General features: G+C 70.2%; 2 protein-coding genes across 13 annotated transcripts; both read right to left on the bottom strand.

Annotated features, from left to right (window-relative positions):
• Window positions 1-153: 153 nt before the first annotated feature.
• On the bottom strand, window positions 154-15412 carry ZBTB7B (zinc finger and BTB domain containing 7B). The gene is given in 4 exon segments (XM_049806015.1): window positions 154-1678; window positions 2175-2533; window positions 2535-3179; window positions 15306-15412. Coding segments are annotated over 3 exon segments (1416 nt in total). The 5' UTR covers window positions 3171-3179; window positions 15306-15412; the 3' UTR covers window positions 154-1257.
• A 278-nt stretch (window positions 15413-15690) lies between these two features.
• LOC126040932 (mothers against decapentaplegic homolog 6-like) lies at window positions 15691-19254 on the bottom strand. Of its 12 annotated transcripts, XM_049806025.1 has the most exons (7): window positions 19194-19254; window positions 18376-18789; window positions 18132-18245; window positions 16205-17413; window positions 16041-16122; window positions 15930-15999; window positions 15691-15888 (listed from the first exon to the last, which is right to left on the bottom strand). In XM_049806025.1, exons 2-4 carry the CDS (start codon window positions 18767-18769, stop codon window positions 16878-16880), a joined length of 1044 nt encoding a protein of 347 aa, XP_049661982.1. In that variant the 5' UTR covers window positions 18770-18789; window positions 19194-19254; the 3' UTR covers window positions 15691-15888; window positions 15930-15999; window positions 16041-16122; window positions 16205-16877. The 12 variants fall into 12 exon arrangements, with proteins under 12 accessions (XP_049661982.1, XP_049661974.1, XP_049661979.1 ...); XM_049806017.1 differs by having other exon boundaries at window positions 15930-16122; XM_049806022.1 differs by having other exon boundaries at window positions 15691-15917; window positions 15959-16122.
• Window positions 19255-20801: the final 1547 nt, after the last annotated feature.

Genomic DNA, 20801 nt, shown 5'->3' with positions numbered 1-20801 from the left:
CCCATCCCCATGGTGCCCCCATCCCCATCCCTATGGTGCCCCCAGCCCCATTACTATGGTGCCCCCAGCCCCACAGTGCCCCCAGACCCGCTCGCTCCCCCAGGCCTGAGTAGTGTTGCTCCAGGGCGGACAGACAGCCGGGCGCGGGGGGGATCCCTGCTTCTCCGTTTATTACCAAGCAGCCTTCGTTTAAAAAAAACAAACACAAACAGACAGACAGACAGACAGAGGCGACCCGGCAGGGCGGGGGGCGGCCGCCCGCCAATTATTCGTTTGGTTCCTGACACCAGAGAGGTTCAAGTAGCCGAAAATTTCAAGTTCACCATAAGGCACTTTAAAGCCATGACAGGAGCCAAGCCCCTCGTCCCCATCACCCCTCCCGGCACCCCATGGCAAGGGACAGACGCGCAGGGGGCCGGGCAGCGCTGGCGGGCAGCAGCGGAGGGGCCGGGGGGGGAATATATTACATCATCTTTTTTAAATATAGATAAACTCTTATTTTAGGCAAATAGTGCCGGTCCCCTGCTCCCCCGGCGGGACTGCGCCCTGGGGGGGGGGGGGGGGGCATGTGCAAAGGGCAGAAGGGTGACCGCTGGGGTCCGGCCACCCCGGGGATGGGGGGTCCCACAGGGCCGGGGTGCTTTGGGGGTCGGGGGTGGGGGGGCCGGGTGGGGGCCGGGGCTGCCCCACACCCGGGTGGGCTCACCCGAATAGTGCAACCAAGAGAAAGCAGCCGGGAGTGCAGGGGCGAGGGGGGCTCGCCGGGGAGGGGCTGCTTGGGACGGGGACGGGGGGTGGGGGACACAAGCTATGTACAGCGCGGGGCGGCGGCCCCCCTCTCCGCGCCAACCGGGGAGAGCGCGAGGCGGGGCCAGCAGGGGGCGCCCTGGCGGCCCCGCCCCGCGCTCTCCCCGGTTGGCGGGGGCGGGCTTGTCCGTGGGCGCCCCCGCCCGGTCCCGGCCCCGCTGGGGGGGGGACATCCACGGGGAGGGTTTGGGGGGGGACACACCCCGGTCCCGCTTCTTCCCCGCCACCACCATCCCCGCCGGGGCTCCGCCGCCCGGGCACGGTGGCGGGGGGGGGGGACCCGGGCACGGCGGGGGGGCGGCGGGGAGCCCCCCACCCCATTGTGCAAATCGGCCAGGGGGGAGTTTCCCCCTTTGCATAACTGGGAACGAACCGTGACGGGGAAAAACGGGAACAGAAACTCCAGCGGGCACGGCACGGCTCGGCACAGCACCCGCCATCGCAGCGGCCCTACGCCGTCTCCACCTGCACGGCGTCGTCCGGCTGTGGCCCTTCCTCGCCCTCTTGCTCCTCTTCCTCCTCCTCGGGCCGTCCCGGACCCCAGTAGCGGGCGATGGAGAGGCGCAGCCCATCCAGCCGCCCGTTGGAGAGGTCGAGGCCGGGGGGACCGGCGGGTGGCGGGGGCGGCTCGTCACGGCGACGGCGGCGGGTCCGCACCTCCAGGCAGTTCTGGCCCTTGAGGTGCCGCTGGAGGTGGTCGTCCTTGGCGAAGGCCTTGTGGCAGAGGTAGCACTCGTAGGGCCGGGCGCCTGTGTGCAGGTGCATGTGGTTCTTCAGGTCGTAGCTGTGCAGGAAGCGGGCGCTGCAGCGCTGGCAGGAGTAGGGCCGCTCGCCCGTGTGCTTGCGCATGTGGATCTTCAGCTTGTCGTTCCTGCGGGGGGACACACACACAGACAAGATGTCGGCACAGGGCGGCCAGCATCCCCAGGGAAGGAGCCACCCAGCTGCGGCAGGCAGGGGGATGGTGCTAACAGGCCCGTGGTGGGGACGTGTGGCAGGGATGCTCTGCAGGGCACGGGGGTGTGGGTGCTCTGGCAGGGCAGGGGACCTCCTGGGTGCCTGGCTGGGGTGTGCGGGGACTGCTGCAGCCCTGGAGGTGGTGGGAAATGGGTCCCTGTGCTGCATCACACCAGGTATGCAGCCAGGTGCCAGCAGGGGAGGTGTGGCAGGGAAAGGTGCCAGGTACCCTTGGTGGCAGGCAGGGAGGGTCCATCCGGCAGCGCTTACAGGATACAGACAACCCCACGAACCTGCACTGCACTGGGCCAGGGATGCGGCCAGGCACTGGCAGGGCTGGCAGGAGAGGTGCCATGGGGATGGTGCCGGGTACCCGTCAGGCAGGGAGGGGTCCGTCTGGCAGCACTCACCGTGTGAAGCGGACCCCGCAGACCTGGCAGGCGAAGGGCTTCTCGCCTGTGTGCGTGCGCATGTGGCGGGGCAGCTTGCCGGCACCATGGATGACCTTGTGGCAGACAGGGCACTCCTGGGGCATCTGCGAGCGGCGCTTGCGCACCAGCTTGTCAGGTGTATCCAGCCCAGGTGCCAGCGACTCGTGGTGCAGTGAGCTCAGGTACGCCATCAGGTCGGGGTCAATGGTGTCCTCGTCGGAGGCGGCCTCCTCGGGGGACAAGGGGGGCTGGTAGGGGAAGGGGAAGGGGTGTGGGGGCAGCTCCTCCTCCTCTGGCAGCTCGAAGCTCTCGTAGGGCAGGGGCAGCCCCTCAGGCAGGGGGGGTGAGGGCGGCTGGGGGGGGGGGTGGGGGGCTGCCGCAGCCCTCAGCCTCGGTGGGCAGCTCCTCAGCGTGGTTGTTGAGCCGGGCACTGTGGGCTTGCAGGAACTTGCGGGTCTTCTTGCTGCGGCGGGCGGTGGGGCGGGGGGGCAGCGGGGTGGGCGCCTCACCCTCAGGGAGGGTGGCGAAAGCCTCCAGGTAGCGGCGGGCACGCTCGCAGTCGCCATCATCAGGGCCGGGCACCTCCATCCCACTGCCCTGCAGGATCTCCACACAGGCGGCGATCACACAGGGGATCTCCAGCAGCTGGGCGGCACGCAGCACCTCACCCATGTTGGCGCTGCTGATGGTGAGCGTGGCCGTGTAGGCAAACTCCAGCAGTGCGCCCAGCGCCTCTGGCCCCACAAAGTCCAGCTCGCAGACCTCCTGCCCGGGCCCCGGCCCCGCAAAGAGCTTCTTGAAGTATCGGCTGGAGGCAGCCAGGACGGCACGGTGGGTGCGGTACTCCAGCCCCTGTGTCTTGATGGTGACATCGCAGAGCAGCCCCAGCTGCCGCTGCTCATTCAAGCAGCTCAGCAGCTCGCTGCTGTGCTCGGGGAAGGGGATGCCAATGAGGTCGTCCTCTGGGCTGGCCATCGTCCTCACCTGTGGGAAGGACAGGATGCTCGCCGACTGGCACGGGAACCAGCCAAAAGACAGCACTCAGAGGAATCGTTGTGGCCGAAGCATCAGCTCTGCCACAAAGCCAGAGTGCAAGGACACCTCCACCGCACGGGGCTTGGTGGTGGTGGTGCCTTGGACTGGGGTTTCGGTGGGACACCGAACTGGGGTAGGCTGGGGGCCTGGGGGCTGCCCTAATCCCTCCACAACCCATGCCGAGGTTGGCGGGCGGCAGGTCCCCCGCCGCAACCTCCCGCGCTTCCTCCGCCGCCAGCACCCAGCCGCCCGCGCCGCCCCCCACGACACCACAGCAAAGGGGGAAATCTCGGCGTGGTGCCTTTGAACGGCGCCGAGGTGCGGCGCTTCCTGCACCAGCCCACCCACCCCCCCGGCCCCCCGGCACGGCCAGGCGCAGCTGCCGGCTCCCGGCAGCCCCGTCCTGGGAACGCGGGCCTCGCCGGCGGCGGGTATGGGTGGGCGGGCGAGTGCCGGGAAGAGGGCCCCGAGGGCCGTGGGCCGCCCCGCGGAGCCCAGCCAGGCTGGGAACGGGGGCCACACTTCCTGCCACCGCAGATTAGGATCAGCACCCGCGCCGCCGGTTCCTGCCCCCGCTCCTGGTGAGGGCCTGGCCCCCTCCCTCCCCCTTTGCCCCAGCCTGGGGCCACTCCTTGCCCAGTCAAGCCCTGCCTGCGTGAGCCGGGCCTTTCCCACGCTGTGCCTGGCAGGGCTTGGCCTCAGCTGTAAACCCGGCACTGCTGGCAGTGGCACCCGGGGTCCCCATGGTGCTGCACTGGGGACCCACACGTCCCCATGGAGCTAGTGCAGGTGGGCGATGGAGCCCGTAGGAAGAAGGAGCCTGCTGCTCTCCTGACCTGCAGGCAGGGTATGGGCAGCAGTGGCATGCAACTCAGTGCTGCAACTGGGCCTGCAACTCCATGCCCAGCCATGGGTAATGCCCACCCATCTCTATGGTGCTGCTGGGTGACACCAGTGCTGCTGGGTGACACCAGGGCTCCTGGGTGACACTGGGGTGGGAGGTCCATATGGTGGCTGCAGCCCAGCCTGCACCCTGGGGAAGGCAGAGGCAGGCACACAGCACCGCCATGTCCAGGTTCTCGGTGCTGCCAGCACCGTGCCGCGCCACGCTGAGCGAGCCAAGCCATGGAAGATGGCGGCATGTGGCACTGGACATCGCCGAGCCGCACCAGGCCACGCTCAGCTGCGCCAGGCCCATCAAAACTGAACCCCACCACGCCATGCCGGCCTGTGCCAAGCCACGCTGTGCCGTCGGCGGGCGCGGGGGACGTGCCCCCTCTTGCCTGTGGAGGGGCGGTGCGGCCGGCGGCCCCCGGCGCAGGGGCCCATCCCCGCGCCGGCCGCTCCCTGCGCTTGGGCGGCCGCCAGCTGGGGCTGCCTCGGCAGGCGGCTGGGAACGGCCCCGGAGCAACCGGCTGTGGAGCCGCCCCAGCCGCTGCCGAGCAGGCCCGACCGGCAGGGCAGGCGGCAGCCGCCCCTGAAACTGGGAGCCGGGCAGTGCCGACCGCCCGGGATGACGGCGTCAGTGCCAAGCGCCCATGGCTGCCCCTCTCCATCCTCACCAGGAGCTCATCCTGCTGCCGGCCGGGGTCCCTGCTGCCGGCTGGGGTCCTGCTGCTGGCCAGGGCGGGGGCGAGCGGATTAGGGGTGATTAAGCCATCAGAGCCCCGGGAGCCAACAGGCAGCGACAGCCCCCAGTGGGATTAAGGCAGGATTAGCAGCGGGGGCAGGATTAGGGGAGGCAAGCGCCCCACGCCACGGCTCGGGTGCCTGGAGGGGGACGATGGGGATGTGGCGCCCACCAAGGGTGGCCTGGAGCCCTGCAGATGGCCAGGGCTGTCACAGGTAGTGGTCCCAGGATGGGGTGGCAGCACCTGTATCCTCCATTGCTGCCTCCCCCAGCTAAACACCAATGGCAGCAGGATGGACCCCTCTGTCCCCCGGTCCCCACAGCACCCCCGGCTCCACAAGACACCCAGGCACAGGGTGCTCAGAAGGCTCTCCCTGCCTGCAGGGCCATGGCCAGAACCCGCCAGCACGTGCCTGCGTGGGGGCTCCTGCACCAGGGGGTGCCCGGGCCCAGTGCGGCAGCCAAGGCCCTAGCCGTACCCCGGCGGGTGGCGGGGTGCTCCAAGGAACGGGCAAAGCCGCCGGTCTCACTGTGTCGTGGTGCAGGCGGGAGCAACCTCGGCGCTGCTGGTGCCACAGAACTCACCGGTGGAGGCCCAGCTCAGCCCAGTGAGGGAGCCAGGACCCTCATGAGCGGCCACGGGGCCGGATGCCTGCGGATGAGGGCGCAGGACTGGGGTAGGGCGGGGGCGAGGCGGCAGCAGGAGGGGGATTTTCCATCGCACCAAACCGCCCGTTATGGCTTCTTCCCCAACACCCCCACCCCCCCGCGCATCCTCCCCGCTGGAGCGAAGTCACATGCTGAGCGGGTGCTGCCATCGAGGAGATCACAGCGGCGATAAGGAAATGGGGGGGAACAAGGTGTGAGGGTGCCAGAGCCACCCCCGGCCCCCTAGCAATTGCTGGCCGGCACCAGAGATGATGGCGTGGGGAGCACAGACCAGGGAGGAGGCTGGCAGTGATGCCCGTGCCCCCACCGCACCAGAGCTTTCTCGGTTACGTCAATGCCTGCGGCCGGGCCCGTTTTCGGCTGCAGCAGCTACACGGGGCTGGGGAAAGGGGGGGTCGCTCCCCATGCTGATACAGCTCCCATGCCGGCGCATGCGGCAGCAGGAACAATGCCTGCCTGGGTCACCCTGACATCCCGCCACCGGCCCGTGCCGCCTGGCACAACTGTGGCCAGCCCCCATTCACCTACCAGCCCACCCCCTACCCTGGGGGTTTGGCTGCCCCAGCACAGCCGCAGGCAGCAGGGTGGGGGTCCGGCCCTGCAGCACTCACCCTGCGTGGGGACTGGCTACGTCCCGTGCCGCTGAGCTGGGATGGCACCCTGCACACAGGCACGACGCCAGCCTGTGCTGGGCACCAGCCCTAGCTTGGGGATGGTGGGAAATATGGGGTAGGAGGGGGTGCCTGAGGGTTCCCCCCACATGCTCCCCCATGGGGAAGGTGGGCAGGAGTCCCGGGGAGCGCGGCCCCCACCCCAGGCTGCTGCTGAGCGCCGCTGCTTTCGGTCACAAGAGTCACAAATGCTGTCGAGGGACTTCACAGCCGCACCGGGGAGAATGAGTCACCCAGGAAGGGGAGTGCGGCGCCAGCCATCGACTCAGCCCCCGGCCTCTCACCCCGCAGGGGCCCCTCGCCCTTTGGGAGCCGGGAAGGGGACCCAGGTGTCCGGGCCATGCATCCCCCACCACCACCACAATGCCCTGCCTGAAGCTGGTGGGGAGCTGTGGTGGCCCAGGCACTGGCCGCCACGTTGCAGGGGTTGGCACGGCTGCAGGACGGGGGGCTGTGCAGCCCCTCTGCCTGCCCAGCGGGGAAGGTGGTGAGCCAGGGTCTGGCTGGAATGGTGGCCCTGAAGTGGGCATGTGCCAGAGGTGTGCTGGGGGTCCTGGTGCTGGAGGGGAGGTGGCAGGGGGAAGCGGTCTTGCTCTTTGAAAGAAGAAAACAGCGAGCAGAGACAAAAGGAAATGGTTTGAAGAGAGAAGAGGATAAACAGACCCCCCCGCCCCACAGCACCAGGGAGCGAGCCCCATGGCACCACCCTGGCCCCTTGCTGCTGTCTGGCTCCTTGCGCCCGCAGTGCCACACGGAAGGCTCCTGGTCCCCAGGCACCTCAAGTGCCTCAGGGGCATGGTCGTGTGCCATGGCCAAGGCACAGCAGCCATCGGCACTGAGGAAGGGGGTCCAAGCACTGTGGCCTAGGTCTGCCTCCACACCCAGCCGGCGCTGCCTGGTGCAGCTCGTGGGGACCTGTGCCAGCCCAGCACAACAGCCGGGTTGGAGGCTGGGCATGGGCAGCCCTGCCACGGTGGAGCAGGCAGCTGCGGGACCAGTGGTGTCTCCGGCACCAACCCTGGCACCTGCAGCAGGGACAAGCAGCCGTCGGCCCAGCTGAGCCCCCACACTGGCCCTCTGCCCACCGGCATCATGCTGGCACCATGGCCCCCTCCTGCTGCCAAAACCTTCCCCGCAGCCCGGGTCAGGCAAAGGTGCGTCTAGCTGCCTGGCATCACCGCCGCAGGGGTACAGGCCCTGCTCTGCCGGCCATGGTGACCGGGACCTCCTGTCCCTTCCCGTCCCGTCCCACCCCATCCCACCGGCAGTGAGGGCGGTGCAGGGCTCGGGCAATGCCAGCATCCCGGCAGCCTCCCGACCGGTGCCAGAGCAGCTGTGCCCAGCCCTCCCCATGCCCGGCGGTACCACGCCGGGTTCCCACTGCTCCGGCACCTTCTCCACCACGACGGCTGGTGGTGGCTCGGTGGGCGCGCAGCTCACCTGACGCGTGTCCCGGCGTGGCTCGGCACTGTGCCGCGGCCGGGTCGGCGGCCTGCGAGCGTCAGGGAGGGGAAGGCAGGGTGCTGTGTGAACTTGGCCCCGCTCCCCGCTGCACTTGAGCGCAGGATCCCACCTCAAAAGGAGTCGACGCCCACACCCCGGGTCACGCACCTCCCAGCCCCACTTCCCAGAACACACACGGCATTAACCCTTCACGGCTGGTGCCGTGCCGTGGGGTGCCAACGCGGAACCGGGCAGGGGGCATCCCCCAGCCCCCTCCCGCGGGAGGAAATTCCCAGCTCCAGCAGGACGGGTGCCTCGTGCCGCGGGCATCCCCTCCCCGCCACTGGTATTGCCTCCCCGCCGCCTGTCCCGGCCCCCCGCGCCGAGGCGTCGGATGGGCCCTCGCCCTCCCGCCGCCCCAAGGCAGGGCGCTGAGTGCTGGGTGCTCGCCACTGGCCGCGGCCAGCCTGGCTGAGCTGGGAGGGCGCCTGCGCTCGGCGGGAGCGGGGCTGCCACCGCAGGGCTGGGCTCAGCATGGCGTGCCGTGGCCTGCCTGGCCAGCCCCGGAGCCGCCCCCCAACCCTGCAGATGCACGTCCCGCTCTGCCCCCGAAGCGGGTCCCAGAGGTCCCATGGTGGCTGTGGGACACGGTGACCTGGGGAGGGGGCTTGGGGATGGCCGTGGCCAGACAGCACTGCCTGGTCCCTTCCACTCCCTGGGCACGGGCATGCATGGGCCACGGCCCCCCCTCTTTCCCCCCCACAGGCCCCTGGGGCCGGCTGCAGGTTCGCGCAATCCCCCCCCCGTAATTACACCCTCTGCGTCCCCAGCTAAACAGCAATTAGCAGCCCGGGGAGCGCTCCCCACACCCCACCGCTGGCACCCAGCATCCACCCCGGCCGCCCACACCAGCCCGGCCCCGGCCGTGCCAGGGCGCTGCGGCGGGGCTGCCCCCGGCTGGGGGGCAGCCCCGCCGCAGCGCCCTGGCAGGGCCACAGCCAGGCTCTGGACAGCCGTGCCGGTGCTGCCAGCAGCACGAGACCAGGCAGAAAGGGGAAGAGTCCTGCGCCAGCGTGGCCGCACAGCCGGGCAGGGAGGGGGCCTCTGGCCCCAGCAATGTTCACGGAAAGAGCGGGGTTGCGCAAGAGCCCGACCACACAGGCGGGCATTGGGGACAGCAGGCGGGCAGAGGGGCAGCGGCGGCTGCACCGGCATCTTGCCTATGCGGGCCAGCATGCCCTGGCATGGTATCCCGCCTCCCCCATCACTGGGGACCGCATGCCGGGCGGGTGCTGGCTGTGCTGCCACAGGTCAGCCTGGTGGCCTGGAGTGCAGGCAGCCCGCAGACAGGAGGCAGCGGCAGTGCAGGCAGCCTTGCCTGCCACGCTGCCATGATGCTCCAGGCTGGCTGGCCACCCCAGTGGGGGGCACAGCCCCAGGCCAGCGTCCCCGGGAGGGGGGGAGGGAGGGACAAGGCACCTGCCTGCCAACCCTCTGCCTGCCCTTTGCTCCCCATAAAGGAGGGGAACGGCGCCAGCCCCCCCTGGCCCAGGTGTGCCAGGTGCTAAGGGCGGGAGATAAGGTGGGCGAGGCGGGCAGGGAGGGGCACGGCATGGGCACGCAGCCCTGACTCAGGGTTCCCGCTGGTGGCCAGGCCCCGCTGGGGTGAGTCACCACATCCCCCCCACCCTGGGGGTGTTGCAACCGCCCACGCGCCGGCCGCAAACTACTGCTTGCCCTGGCCGGGGGGCACCATGGGTGCCCACCAAGGAGGGACCAGGCAGTGGAGGCGCTGGCCTTTGGGGAAGATGGACTGACTTTCATCCATCCTCCTCCACGCTCCGCCCTTGCCTGAGCCAGTGGCACCCTGACCAGTGTCACCAGTGATGGGACATGGCCCCATCCTGCATGCAGCCAGGACGGGCTCCAGCAGCATCCTGGCTCCCGCATGGTACCAGCTCCTCTCCTGACAGCAGGACGGGCACCCCAGCCGTGGGCATACCCATCTCCCGCACCACGTCCCAAGATGGGGGACCCCAACCTGCTAGGACAGGGGGTCCCATGGCCACCTGCTCACCCATGGGCAGCCAGGACAGATGTGGCCAAGGGTGCATGACCTCTGTGGGTCACCCCCAGGGCTCCCCACTGTGAGTGTCACCATCCCCCATGCCAGGGAGAGGCCACAAAAGGCTAGACATGGGCTGTCCCCGGCTGCTCCCTGCCAGGGCGGCCCAGGGAGTGGGGCCACGCGCAGGCAGGAACAGGCAGAGAGAAGGAAGGTAGGAAGGAAGGAAGGGGTTGCTGAAATGGAGCTCGGGGAAAGGGGGAACAGGAAGGAAATGGTCAACAGCAAACCCCACTTTTGATCACCCTGGCACGGGGCAAAACCCACCCGCAGGTTTCCCCAGCAACTGGGGGACAGGGCTGCGGTTGAGGTGGGCAGTGCTTGGAGCGGCTCCAAGCCCAGATGGTGCCCAGGCTGCCCCTGCCAGCCTCGAGATAGGCACAGCGGAGCCAGGCATCCTGCTACACCCCAGTTTCATGGCCCAGCTTGGCCAGGACCCTACTGGGATGGAGCAAGGCTCAGCTGCACGCGGGCACCCCAGCAGCCTGGGCAAAGGGGTGCTGATGGCAGCAGGAGGCAGCTCTGGCAGCCCTCAGCCTGGGACAGGCAGGCTTGCCCACAGCTGGTCCCGCTCGCCAGCCCCAGGGTGAGCAGGCTCCGGTGCCTCTCGCCCTGCAGCACACAGTCACGGGAGCCCCTTGGAGGGCAGCCAGACCCCCTGGGTCCCGCCATGCCGCATGGCCCTGGGGGGCCCCCCAGGCTGGTGGAATCTCCTCCCCAATGTGGGGTCCCTGTCCTCACAGCACCCTGGGGACTGAGCACTGCCAGCTGGCACAGCATGGGCCCCGATGCTCCATCCTGGCACTGGGGCAGTGCTGGTCCCAGTGGGGTCACCCAGCAAGGACAGTGCCAGCCCACAGCCCCCCCTCCACACCCCCCGAAATAGCCCGGCTTCCGCCCCCACGGCAGCTGCCTGCTGCCAGCTCCCCGCTGCCCACGGCTGATCCCGGGGGAGGGAAAGGGGGGGCAGGCAGCTCTAATCCCCCCCAAGCCCACGTAGCACTGCCAGCAGGGCTGTGCCCGATGCAGCCTCCCCAACCCATGCAGCGCTGTGACCGAGACCCCAGCTAGCCCTGTGCCATGGCGACGGCGACGGCCACAGCTCTGCAGCCCCACGGTGGAGCAGAGCTGGGGGCAGCTGGCCATGGAACCAATGTGGCACGCGGGGCTGTCCCAGAGCCGTCCCCAGCCCGGAGCCCCACCGGGATGTCCCTGCCGCACCAGCTGGCTCAGCAGAGCCCAAGTGGGATGGGAATCCCCTTCCCCTCCACTCCTTGGCCACACAGCAGGACAGAAGTGGGGCATCCTCCTGCCCATCCTCAATGTGGCACCCAGCCCCACGTCCCCAGGGACACCTGTGGGAGAAGAACCAAAGCAAAATTTCCGGGGCACCACTGTGCCCACAGCATGCCAGCCTGCCTGGCCGCACTTCCCAGCCCGCTGGCGTCCAGGGCAGGCAGCGTCTGGCACCCACCCTGCCCAGGACCCAGCACCTGGCAGCAAGACCCTGTACTCACCGCCCCCTCCAGCTGCTGCCCATGGGGCCTGGGGACACGGCAGGGACAGCCGGGGCAGAGCGGAGCACGCAGCACAGCCGAGGCTGCCGGGAGAGGCCAGCGCTCGCCTGACCTACTTCTCCTTCCGCATCACCTGCTTTCATTTTCCCTCGCCATGGCTCGGTCCCCCCGCCCGCCCACAGCCCTGCCAAGTCACGCCACCAGCTCTGGGGGCACAGGGCACCTGGGCCCCGCAGCTCCTGCCGCACGAGCGTGCACGCAAACTGGCTACCCATCCCCGGACACAGAGCGTGGCTGGGGTATGGGTGCGTTGAAAGTCACCGGCCACAGCACCGGCACCAGCCGCCTCCCCCGCTGCCTGCACGGCCACCCAAGCATCACCTCCCTGGCATGAAGCGAGTTTGACGGGTCTCAGCCCAGCCCCTCGTCGGGTCCTCCGGCCGCCCCAGGGCTTTCTGGGGTGTGGACATGCAGCTCCTGGGGCATGTCGGGGACGCCAGCACTGCCACGGGGAGCCGGGCAGGCGCCAACCCCCCAGACAGGGTGGCCTCCCCCGCCAGCACCCCGCCGGCTCCCGCGGTGGGGTTACCATGGAAAGGCAGCGGCAGCGCAGGGGGAGCGCGGGCTCCTGGGGGCTCCCGCCAGCAGCCCGCGCGCTGCCAGGAGAGATTTCTCCGTGGTTTCATCATCCGCCGCCCGCCCTGAAGAAGTTCCTGCTCCGTGCACGGGGCAGCGGCCACCCCTCAAGGGCTGGGGTGCAGGGGCTGCGCTGGCTCTGCACCCCCCGCTGCACCCACTGCCCGCCCCCGCCACACTCAGGCCCGTCGCACTCATGCCACGTGTGCACCAAGGGTGCACGGCACCAGCTGGCAGAGCTGCACTGCCACGGCCTCGGGCTCAGCACCGCAGCACTGCCAGCAAGGGGGGGCTGGCCAGTCTGTGCCAGGGCGAGTGGTCTCAGAGGGTCCCCACGACCCAACGCTGACGCCTCCCTGCTGCCTCTCACCTCCTCATGCCTGGGGGCTTCCCCCGCTCTGCAACCCCATCCCCAGCAAGGGCACTCCAACCCCAGCCAGCCCCTGCCCAGCCCCGCTGCTCTGCACCGTCCCCTGCCCCACAGCTTCCCCTTCTCCACGCACCCACTTCAAGTTCCTGAGCCCAGCCCCTCCCTCCACGCCCGGCACTGGCATCACCACTGCAGCCTCCAGTCGCCGGCAGCTGCCGCGTGCCTCTGCCAGCACCAGAGGACCCCAGCCTGCTCCCCGCAAGCCTGCTCCCGAGCAAGGGAAACCGAGGCATGGCGAGACTCAACCTCACGCCAAAGCCAGCACCACCTCCCCCTGCCTGGCGAAAGCAGCCCCAGGTCAAGGGCAGTCGTGGCCCAAGACGGCGGCTCTGCTCTGATGCAGGCCGTGGCGGGAGGGTAAATACTGCACCCCACCCCAGGCAAACAGCCGGTTGGGGGCAGCCAGCCAGGGGGGGACAGGTACAGCAGGGCTGGGTGCGTGCGGGGTAGAGTCCACCGATGCTTGGCGGGTGCTACCGAGCCACTGGCCCCGGTGGGCACTCCTTGTAGGGACCCTTGCCAGCAGCAAGAAGTGAGGCACCCACTGCCGCTGCCAGGGTGCCAGGCCCAGCAGGTCACCGGCATGGCGTGCTGGGACATGAGGACACCCACCCTCCGCTCCCGCCTCTACCGGCACCAGCGCGGTGAGGGGTTCCTGAGCTGCCTCCCTGCCACGACAGTACCATCCCTACTCGGTGCACCTGGGGATGCAGCCGAGCTTCTCACCGGGCCGGGAAGGGTGGTGGGATGGCGACAGCACCCCGTCACCCGTGGGGTGAACACACGGGGGAACTTGGCTGGATGGTGGAACCACAACCAGACACCGGCGAGAGGTCTGGCAGCCGCTCCCGGGTACCCTGTTGGTGGTGCCGGTTTCCCGCAGCCCCGTGCGGAGAGGCAGGGAAGGGCCCACGCACGACCGCCCCCCACCCCACGGGCGACATGTCCACTGGCTACCGGCCGCGGGCGGGCACGGTCGGGGCGCGGAGCACCGCCCGCTCCAGGCGCACGGGGACCGTGCGCCTGGAGCGGGCGGTGCTCCGCGCCCCGACCGTGCCCGCCGGTAGCATCCCGGATCCCCGCGACTCACCGCAACCGGGCTTCAAAAGCCGTCGCCGTACCGGTACCGGTACCACTACCGGTCGGTCAGTACCTCCGTACAGACCCCGTCGGTGCGTTTCGTCCGCTCCCACCCGCCGCCGCTCACCTGTACGCCCCGCCCGAACTACGGGCCGGTCCCGGGGCCGCGGCCCCGCCTCCGCCTTCACCTGCCGCCGCCGCGCCCCGCCCGCCCCCCCAACCCCCCCTTCCACTACCGCCGCCGGGGCTCCAGGAAGCGCCCGCCCCCGCCCCTCTCATTGGGCAGCGCTCCGGCGGTCCGGCCTCCTATTGGTGGGAGGGGACGCCCATCAGGTCCGCCACACACACCCACCCACCCCCCGGGAGGGCGGGGGCCATGCGGGGCCCCCCCGGGACCGGGGTGCGGGAGGGGGGGGGGGGGAAGAGCTGAGTCAGAGGCGCGGGACGGCGGCGATTAACGGGGCCGCGCTGGGACCGACCCCGGGGCTGGAGGGGGGGGGGGGAGCCCGGTACGGCCCCGCCGGCGCCTCGGCCGGTGCCAGGCGCCGAGCGCGCCCCGCCCGCTGCGGGCGCCGAGCCCCGAGGCCGGCCCGCCCCGCTCCGCCCCGCGGGTACGAGGGGGGAGGGGGGGGCGGAGGAACCGGGCACGGGGTGGTGGTGGGGAGATGGAGAACTGGGCACCGAGAAAGGGGCACCGGGAGACCGGGCACTGAGGGGGGGGGGCGGGGGAGAACCGGGCGGGGGGGGTGAACGGAGAATGAGCACGGAGAACCGGGCCGGGGGGAGGGGGGACTGGAAAGCCAGGCGTGGAAAACGGGGAACCGGGGGGGGGGGGGGGGGGGCACGGATAGCCGGGGATGCCGAGGGGCGCGGTGGGGCAGCCCCCCCCAACCCCCCCGGCTCCAGGCGGCGCTGGGGCAGGGCGCGGCGGCTGCGGCTGCCCACCCCCCCGAGCGGCCCCTCCGCAGGTGCCTGGGCGGGGACCCCGCGCAACCTGTTTGGCCGCCGCCGGCCCCCGGGAGGCAGCGGCGGCGCGGCCCGGCCCGGGGCTCACCTCGCCTCACCCCGGCCCCCCTCCTTCCCCTCCCCTCCCCTCCCCTCCCCTCCCTCCGTCGTCCCCCCCCGCCCTCCCCGCTCCTGACTCAGAGCCCGGCCGCTGCCCGGCGCTGGCGGAAAGTGTGAGCCGCCGCCGCCGCCGCCGCGGGCTGCCAAGGCAAACACCGCCCCGCGCAGACGTTATGTCAGCCGGGCGGGCGGGCCGCGCCGGGGGGCAGCGCTCCAGCGCCGGCTCCCCCCTCCCCAACCTCGTCCGTCGGCTCCCGGTACCGGGCACCTGCCGCCGCGGCTCGCCCAGCCCGCCCGCTCTTTCCCCGGGGCTCGAGCTCCGCTTCTCTCATCTCCGCCCGCCCGTCCGTCCGTCCGTCCGTCCACCTGCCTCGCCTCCCCCCCCCCCCCCCCGTCCGAACCTCCGCCTCCACCGCCTCCCTTCGCGCACCGTCCGTCCGTCCACGCACCTGCCTCGCCTCGCCTCTCCCCCCCCCCCCCCCCCGCCCCGGCCATCCCGTGCCCGGCCACGCCGCGGGCACCGGCCCGCCGGGCTCGGGGGTTCCCGCGGGGGCGGGAGCGGGGGGGATGGGGGGGAGGAATCCGCAGAAAATCCCCTCCGCGCCGCTGCCGCCGCCAGCCGCTCCCGCCACCCACCGGCCCGAACCCGGCCCCCCGCCGCTCCCCGCGGAGCCCCCGCCCGTCCCTATCAGCCGCCGCGCTACGTCGGTGCCGGAGCCCTCGGTGCCGGCGGCTGCGCTCCCGGTACAGCCCGCCCGCCAGCCCGCCGCCCCGGGGGGGGCGGCCCCGACGGCGCGGCCCGCACTCACCTCCTGCCCGCGGGGACGCGGCGGGGCCGGGGCCGGGCGGGGGCCGCGGAGCCGCCAGGCCCGTCTCAGCCGGGCCGGCGGCGTGGCAGGAAGGACCGGGCGGTCATCGCGGCCCGGCCGCGGCCGCCTGCAGAGGGCACTGCCGGTCCCGGAGCCGAGCCCCGCCGGCGGCGGGCGCGCCGTCCCCGCGCGGTACCGATCCGCCTGGGGACACGGGGGGGGTCTTTGGTGCCGCTGGCACCGTTTATTGGGGTTACAAATACCAGGCGCAGCCCGGGCACTCCCGCAAGCCGCACTCGCCCGGGGCGGGCCGCGCTGCCACGGCGGCTGGAGGGGCCCGGGGACCCGCCGGCCCGGGGACCCGCCGCGGGAGACCCGCCGCGGGAGACCCTGCACCGGCGCCAGCGCCCGTCTGGGGCCGGCCACGAGCTCAGCTCCTGCTCGACACCTCTGGTGCTCGCCTGCCCCAGCACCTGCCCCAGCACCTGCCCCACCCCCATCCAGCTGTGCTCACCTGCCTCACACACTCCAGCTGTGCTGATCTGCCTTACAACCCCCCAGCTGTGCTCACCTGCCCCAGCACCTGCCCCTCACTTGTCCAGCTGTGCTCACCTGCCCTAGCACCTGCCCCTCACTTCTCCAGCTGTGCTCACCTGCCCCAGCACCTGCCCCTCACTTCTCCAGCTGTGCTCACCTGCCCTAGCACCTGCCCCTCACTTCTCCAGCTGTGCTCACCTGCCCCAGCACCTGCCCCTCACTTGTCCAGCTGTGCTCACCTGCCCCAGCACCTGCCCCTCACTTCTCCAGCTGTGCTCACCTGCCCTAGCACCTGCCCCTCACTTCTCCAGCTGTGCTCACCTGCCCTAGCACCTGCCCCTCACTTCTCCAGCTGTGCTCACCTGCCCCAGCACCTGCCCCTCACTTGTCTAGCTGTTCTAACCTGCCCCACACTCCAGCTGTGCTCACCTGCCCCATATTCCAGCTGTGCTCACTGGCTCCACATCCCCAGCTGTGCCAGTTCACTCCAGTTCCCCCCATGCCTGCCATGACCCCCAGGCCCCCAGTGCCCCTCCCTGCCCCCACTCTGGGGCTCTGCCCCACATCCCTCCCCTCCTGCAGCCCCCAGCCTCCCCTGGCCCTGCCTGGCTCCTGCACACCCTGCCCTGGCTGCCCTCCCCAGACCCGGCCCTGGCCACCTACAGTGCCGGGGGGGGCTCCTGCATTGCACTTTTTTTACAAAAATTAAGATAAATTAAAATAAATTTAACCATAAAAATAAAAGAGAGAAAGAGATTAAATAGTGTCCTGCATCAGCGAGAGACCCATGGCTGGGGACAGTGGGTGCTGGCAGGGTGGTGAGCCAGGCATGGGGGACACTGGACCCCTCCTGGGGATGGGGCAGAGGGTGCCAGCGAGGGTCCCCTGGGCCAGGATGCCCCTCCCACCCCCCGCTGCAGTGCAGCCTTGGAAGAGAGAGGCTGGAGGGTGGCAGAGGGGCCCCCCAGCTTGTGCCCCCCTTGCACCCACTTGGGAGGGGGCTCCCTGGCACACCCCCCCGCCAGCCCCAGCCCCTCAGTGCGGCTGGTTCAGCAGGACCTCCAGCCAGCACGGGCAGGAGGTGATGAACTGCCGGGAGTAGCAGGGCCCCCAGCCCTTGGCAAAGCTGATGCGGACACTGTGGGGGTCGCAGGGGCCCTCCCCGGGGAGCCGCCAGCTCCCCACACCCCCCGCCCACTCGTAGTCAAACACCTTCACTGAGTAGCCAGGCAGCACCTTGAGGACGGTGAGCCCGCGGGCACTGGGGGGCCCCAGGGTGGGCGAGCTGACGAAGATGGGGTGCTCGCTGCGGTTGTAAGCCCACACGCCGCCCGGCTCCCGGCTCAGCAGCAGCCCCCGGCCGATCTTGCCGCGTGCCCGCCGGACGGCTCGGCTGCAGTGGGTGGCTGGCAGCTGGCCCAGGCAGAACCCGCTGCCCCGTGGCAGCTCGCAGAAGATGTTCACTGACGCGTCGTGCACGGCGTAGAGGCGGCCCACACGTGTTCGGTGCTCCCAGTAAGCCAGTTTGCACCAGTAGCCGTCCTTAATGGTGTTCTGTGAGAGGCTGGTGTCTGGTAGGGGAGAACAGAGCTGTCACTACCGGGCAGACCCTCCTGCTGCTGCACAGGCATGGCCAAGCCACGCAGCTGGAGAGGCCAAAGGGAGAGAAGATGGGGAGGGAGCAGGACATGGGGGGTCCGTGTCCCCTGGTTCATGCAGGGGCCCACAGAGTGGACAGACAGATGGACACGGTGCCCTGGGGATGTCCCAGCACAGGCTCCAGCATGGGGCACGAGTCACCGGAGCTGCTGCGTGCTGGCACATAGGGCCAGACCGTCCCCAGCCACTGTCCCTGGGGACAATGGTGAGGGGGGTCCCCAGGCGTAGGGAAGGTGGAGCCCCAGTGGCCAGCGGCCTGGTGGCCAGCCGCCAGGCTGGAGCCGCGGCTATGTGCGTCAAGGCACATTGTGTGTGTCCCCGTGGGCAGTGCTTCCTCCGGCGGGGAGCCTGGCGCCGCCAAAAATAACAGGAGCCGCAGTGGGGGGGCCAGGGCCAGGCTGGTCCCCCGGCAGGAACCTGTTGTCCCGTGCTGGAGCCTTTCCTCCCGCCGGGAGTGGCTGTCAGCTCTGCTCCCCAATTTTCAGGCTCTGTGTCCTGCACCTCTGCTCTGACCAGCAGTGGGGTGGGGGCAGAGCTGCCTGGAGGGAGTCAGTCCTGCCTGATGCTCCCCCTGCCTGCTGGGCAAGGGTCGGGGTTTGAGCAGCCCCCAGCATGGTGGGACCCTCTTACCACGCCAGTCCCCACCGTTGTAGCTGAACTCCATGAACTGGGTGCCGGGGTGCTGGGGCTCGTCCGGCCAGGAGGGACCGCAGGATGCCTTCGAGTAGGGGGGTGGAGGGGTCTCTAGGTGGGGAGAGAAGGGGGTGAGGGGTGGGACTCCTGCCCCCCCCTGGAGTCCTGAGCTGGCCCCAGACACCAGAGGTTGGAGAGTGGGTGGGCGATGAGGGGCTCTGGTGGAGCCGCCGGCACTCACCAGGTGCAGCCAGGCGGCTGAAGTGGTGGGGGTTGCAGCAGAGTGCAGCTGTGTCCCCGCAGCCCCCCCGGCCCCTGGTGCAGTAGCAGAGATGCTTGAGCTCGTGGGGCTGGCGGAGGTCAGGCCAGCGGTAGAGACGGCAGAGCAGGACCTGAGGGGGCAGCGCCTGCTTGGCCCCCCGCAGCTCCCCCCGCGGTGCCCAGACACAGCCGGACTCCCAGGCACCCCGGCTCTCCACCGCCTGCACCAGCAGCTCCAGCTCCTCGTCCTTAAGCTTCTTGAAGAGGGCATGCGCTGCCGGTTTGAGGGCTCCGGGGCTGTCCTCGGGGCTGGCTGCTGCACAGCGCTGCCGCCACAGCCGCCTCACCAGTCCAGCACGGCGCGAGCGGAACATGGGGTGGTGGCAGGGACCACCTGCAGGATGGGGACAGGTGTCACCCCCATGCTGGGAGGGTGCTGCAGCTGTGGGGGTCCCTGGTGGAGACCTGGTGCATCTCTTGTGCTGGCAGAGCAGCGCTCCCCTTCCCCACCGTGGCCCCGGCAAGGCTGCTGTGCCTGGGTTTGCCGCTGCTTGCGGCTGCTTGTCCCCACAGACACATTGGGACACAGTGCTGCTCCCATGGTGATGGGTGACCCGGAGGTCAGGTGGGATGTGACCCCAAAACCAACCCCCAGTGCAGGGGAACCTGCCTGTGCTGAGACAGCGAGGGCAGGGCTCTGTGCACCCCTGCCTGCAGCACCCACCCACCCCCTTGCTGCCCCCCCCCCGGCATGGGGCTGGGCGAGGGGTCCCTGGGGAAGGGGGGGGTCTCACTCACGGTGGGCAGCGGAGCTGGGTACGAGGAGCCAGGGCTGCGCATGGGACCATGCTCTCAGGGTGGCCGGCACCGTTCTGCCTGCGGTGTGCCGCTGCCAGGACTTTTTCCTGTGCCGGGATGCTCTCCCCTCCCCCGGACCTCCCCGTTTGGAGAATTCATTGATTCACCCCGTCCCGGCCAGCCCTGGGGCCGAGCCGCTGCTGAGGCCAGGACAGGCAGCAGCAGGGCAGGCGCCAGACACCTGGGCTCCGGCAGGCAGGAATGCTCAGCACCATGCTACCGCAGCCGGCCTGGCTCCACGGGCAGCCGGGCACAGCCAGGAGCCCAGGCAGCACTGTGGACCGCACCGGTGCATGGCCACAGGGCAGGGTCCGGCCGCAGGAGCCAACCTGGGCACGGTGGACCTGTGGCACGCAGCCACAGGGCACCATCCTGGCAGCCCCCATCCCTGCCTGTGTCCACGCAGGGGTTGCAAGGACTAATTGAGCCCCCCCATGGTATCTGAGGTGGGAGTCTGTGCTGCCCCCCAAGTCCTCCCCATGGCCAGAGCTCCCCCTCCCTGGCACTGGGTGAGGGTGGGAGCCTGCTCCACAACAAAGCAGCTAATGTAAACGGGACCCTTATCCCACGCCAGGCTGCGCTTCCTGCTCCCGACTTCCCGCCGAGATAAGGGAGGCTGTGCTGGCGCCAGGCGCTGCCGCCAAGGCTGGGGCGCACGGAGCTTCCCCCGCGGCAGGGACAGGGCTGCAGGCAGCCCCCACGATGGGGCCAGGCATCGGCACCAAGCCGGCTCAGGCAGCACTGGGGCACAGCGGGCTCAGTCAGCTGGGGGACCCCCAGCCATCCCCATGGCAGGGCCCCAGTTCTCCACGTGTCCCGCTGGGCGTGACCTTTGCTGCAGGTCCAGCCAGACTGGGCCTTTTGGGGACATTTTGCTCTGGTCACTTCCCACTGGCTCTTGGCCGCACTGGTGCCGGCTGGGCGCGCAGGGCTGGGGCAGGAAACGGCCTGGAGCGGGGACAAGCGGAGGTGCTCTTCAAACAAGGGGCTGAGTCATGGGCAGGGATAAAGCTGGCAGAGGGACAGGCAGGAGGGGCAGGCAGAGCCACGGCTCCCCGCTCCTGCTCCTCGGCCCCTGACAGTACGGGCTGGGGTGCCTGGGTCCTACCCAGGGCGAGGGTTGGAAGGTTGCAGGTGTGGGGGGCACGGTCCCAGAGCCCTCCCCAAATACACCCAGCCAGTCAGGTGCTGATCAGATTTATTGGGGTCTCTGTGATCGGGGGGAGCGCAGGCTGGAGCAGGGTCCCAGTGCTGGGGGTCCATCAGCATAGGGCAACAAGCAGTCCTGGAGAGGGGAGAAAGGCACAGGGGGTGAGGACCCCCTTACCAGCACCATGGCTGCACGCCGTCACCCCCCAAGAGCACCACGGCTGGGCCCCCATCACCCTGTCACCCCCAAGCACCACAGCCAGGCCCTCGTCACCCCCCAGGAACATGGTGCTGAGCAGGCAGCTGAAGGCAGGGCACTCACCCATCATGCAGGGGCAGGCAGGGGGTGCCGGGGGTCCTGTGGCATCGGGGGGAGACTGTTCCCTAGTCCAGCAGCTT

This window comes from Accipiter gentilis, chromosome 7, assembly GCF_929443795.1.
Source record: "Accipiter gentilis chromosome 7, bAccGen1.1, whole genome shotgun sequence".
Taxonomy (NCBI): Eukaryota; Metazoa; Chordata; class Aves; order Accipitriformes; family Accipitridae; genus Astur; species Astur gentilis.
This window is presented reverse-complemented; position numbering and strand designations above follow the sequence as displayed.

Excerpts from the sequence above, each read along its gene's own strand:
- LOC126040932 (XM_049806016.1), bottom strand. The coding sequence starts at position 18,769 with ATGTTCCGCTCGCGCCGTGCTGGACTGGTGAGGCGGCTGTGGCGGCAG. Across the intron at positions 18,246-18,375 it reads CAGCCGCCTGGCTGCACCTG|AGACCCCTCCACCCCCCTAC; the intron begins GTGAGTGCCGGC and ends CTCCCCACCTAG. Across the intron at positions 17,414-18,131 it reads CAACGGTGGGGACTGGCGTG|ACACCAGCCTCTCACAGAAC; the intron begins GTAAGAGGGTCC and ends CTCCCCTACCAG.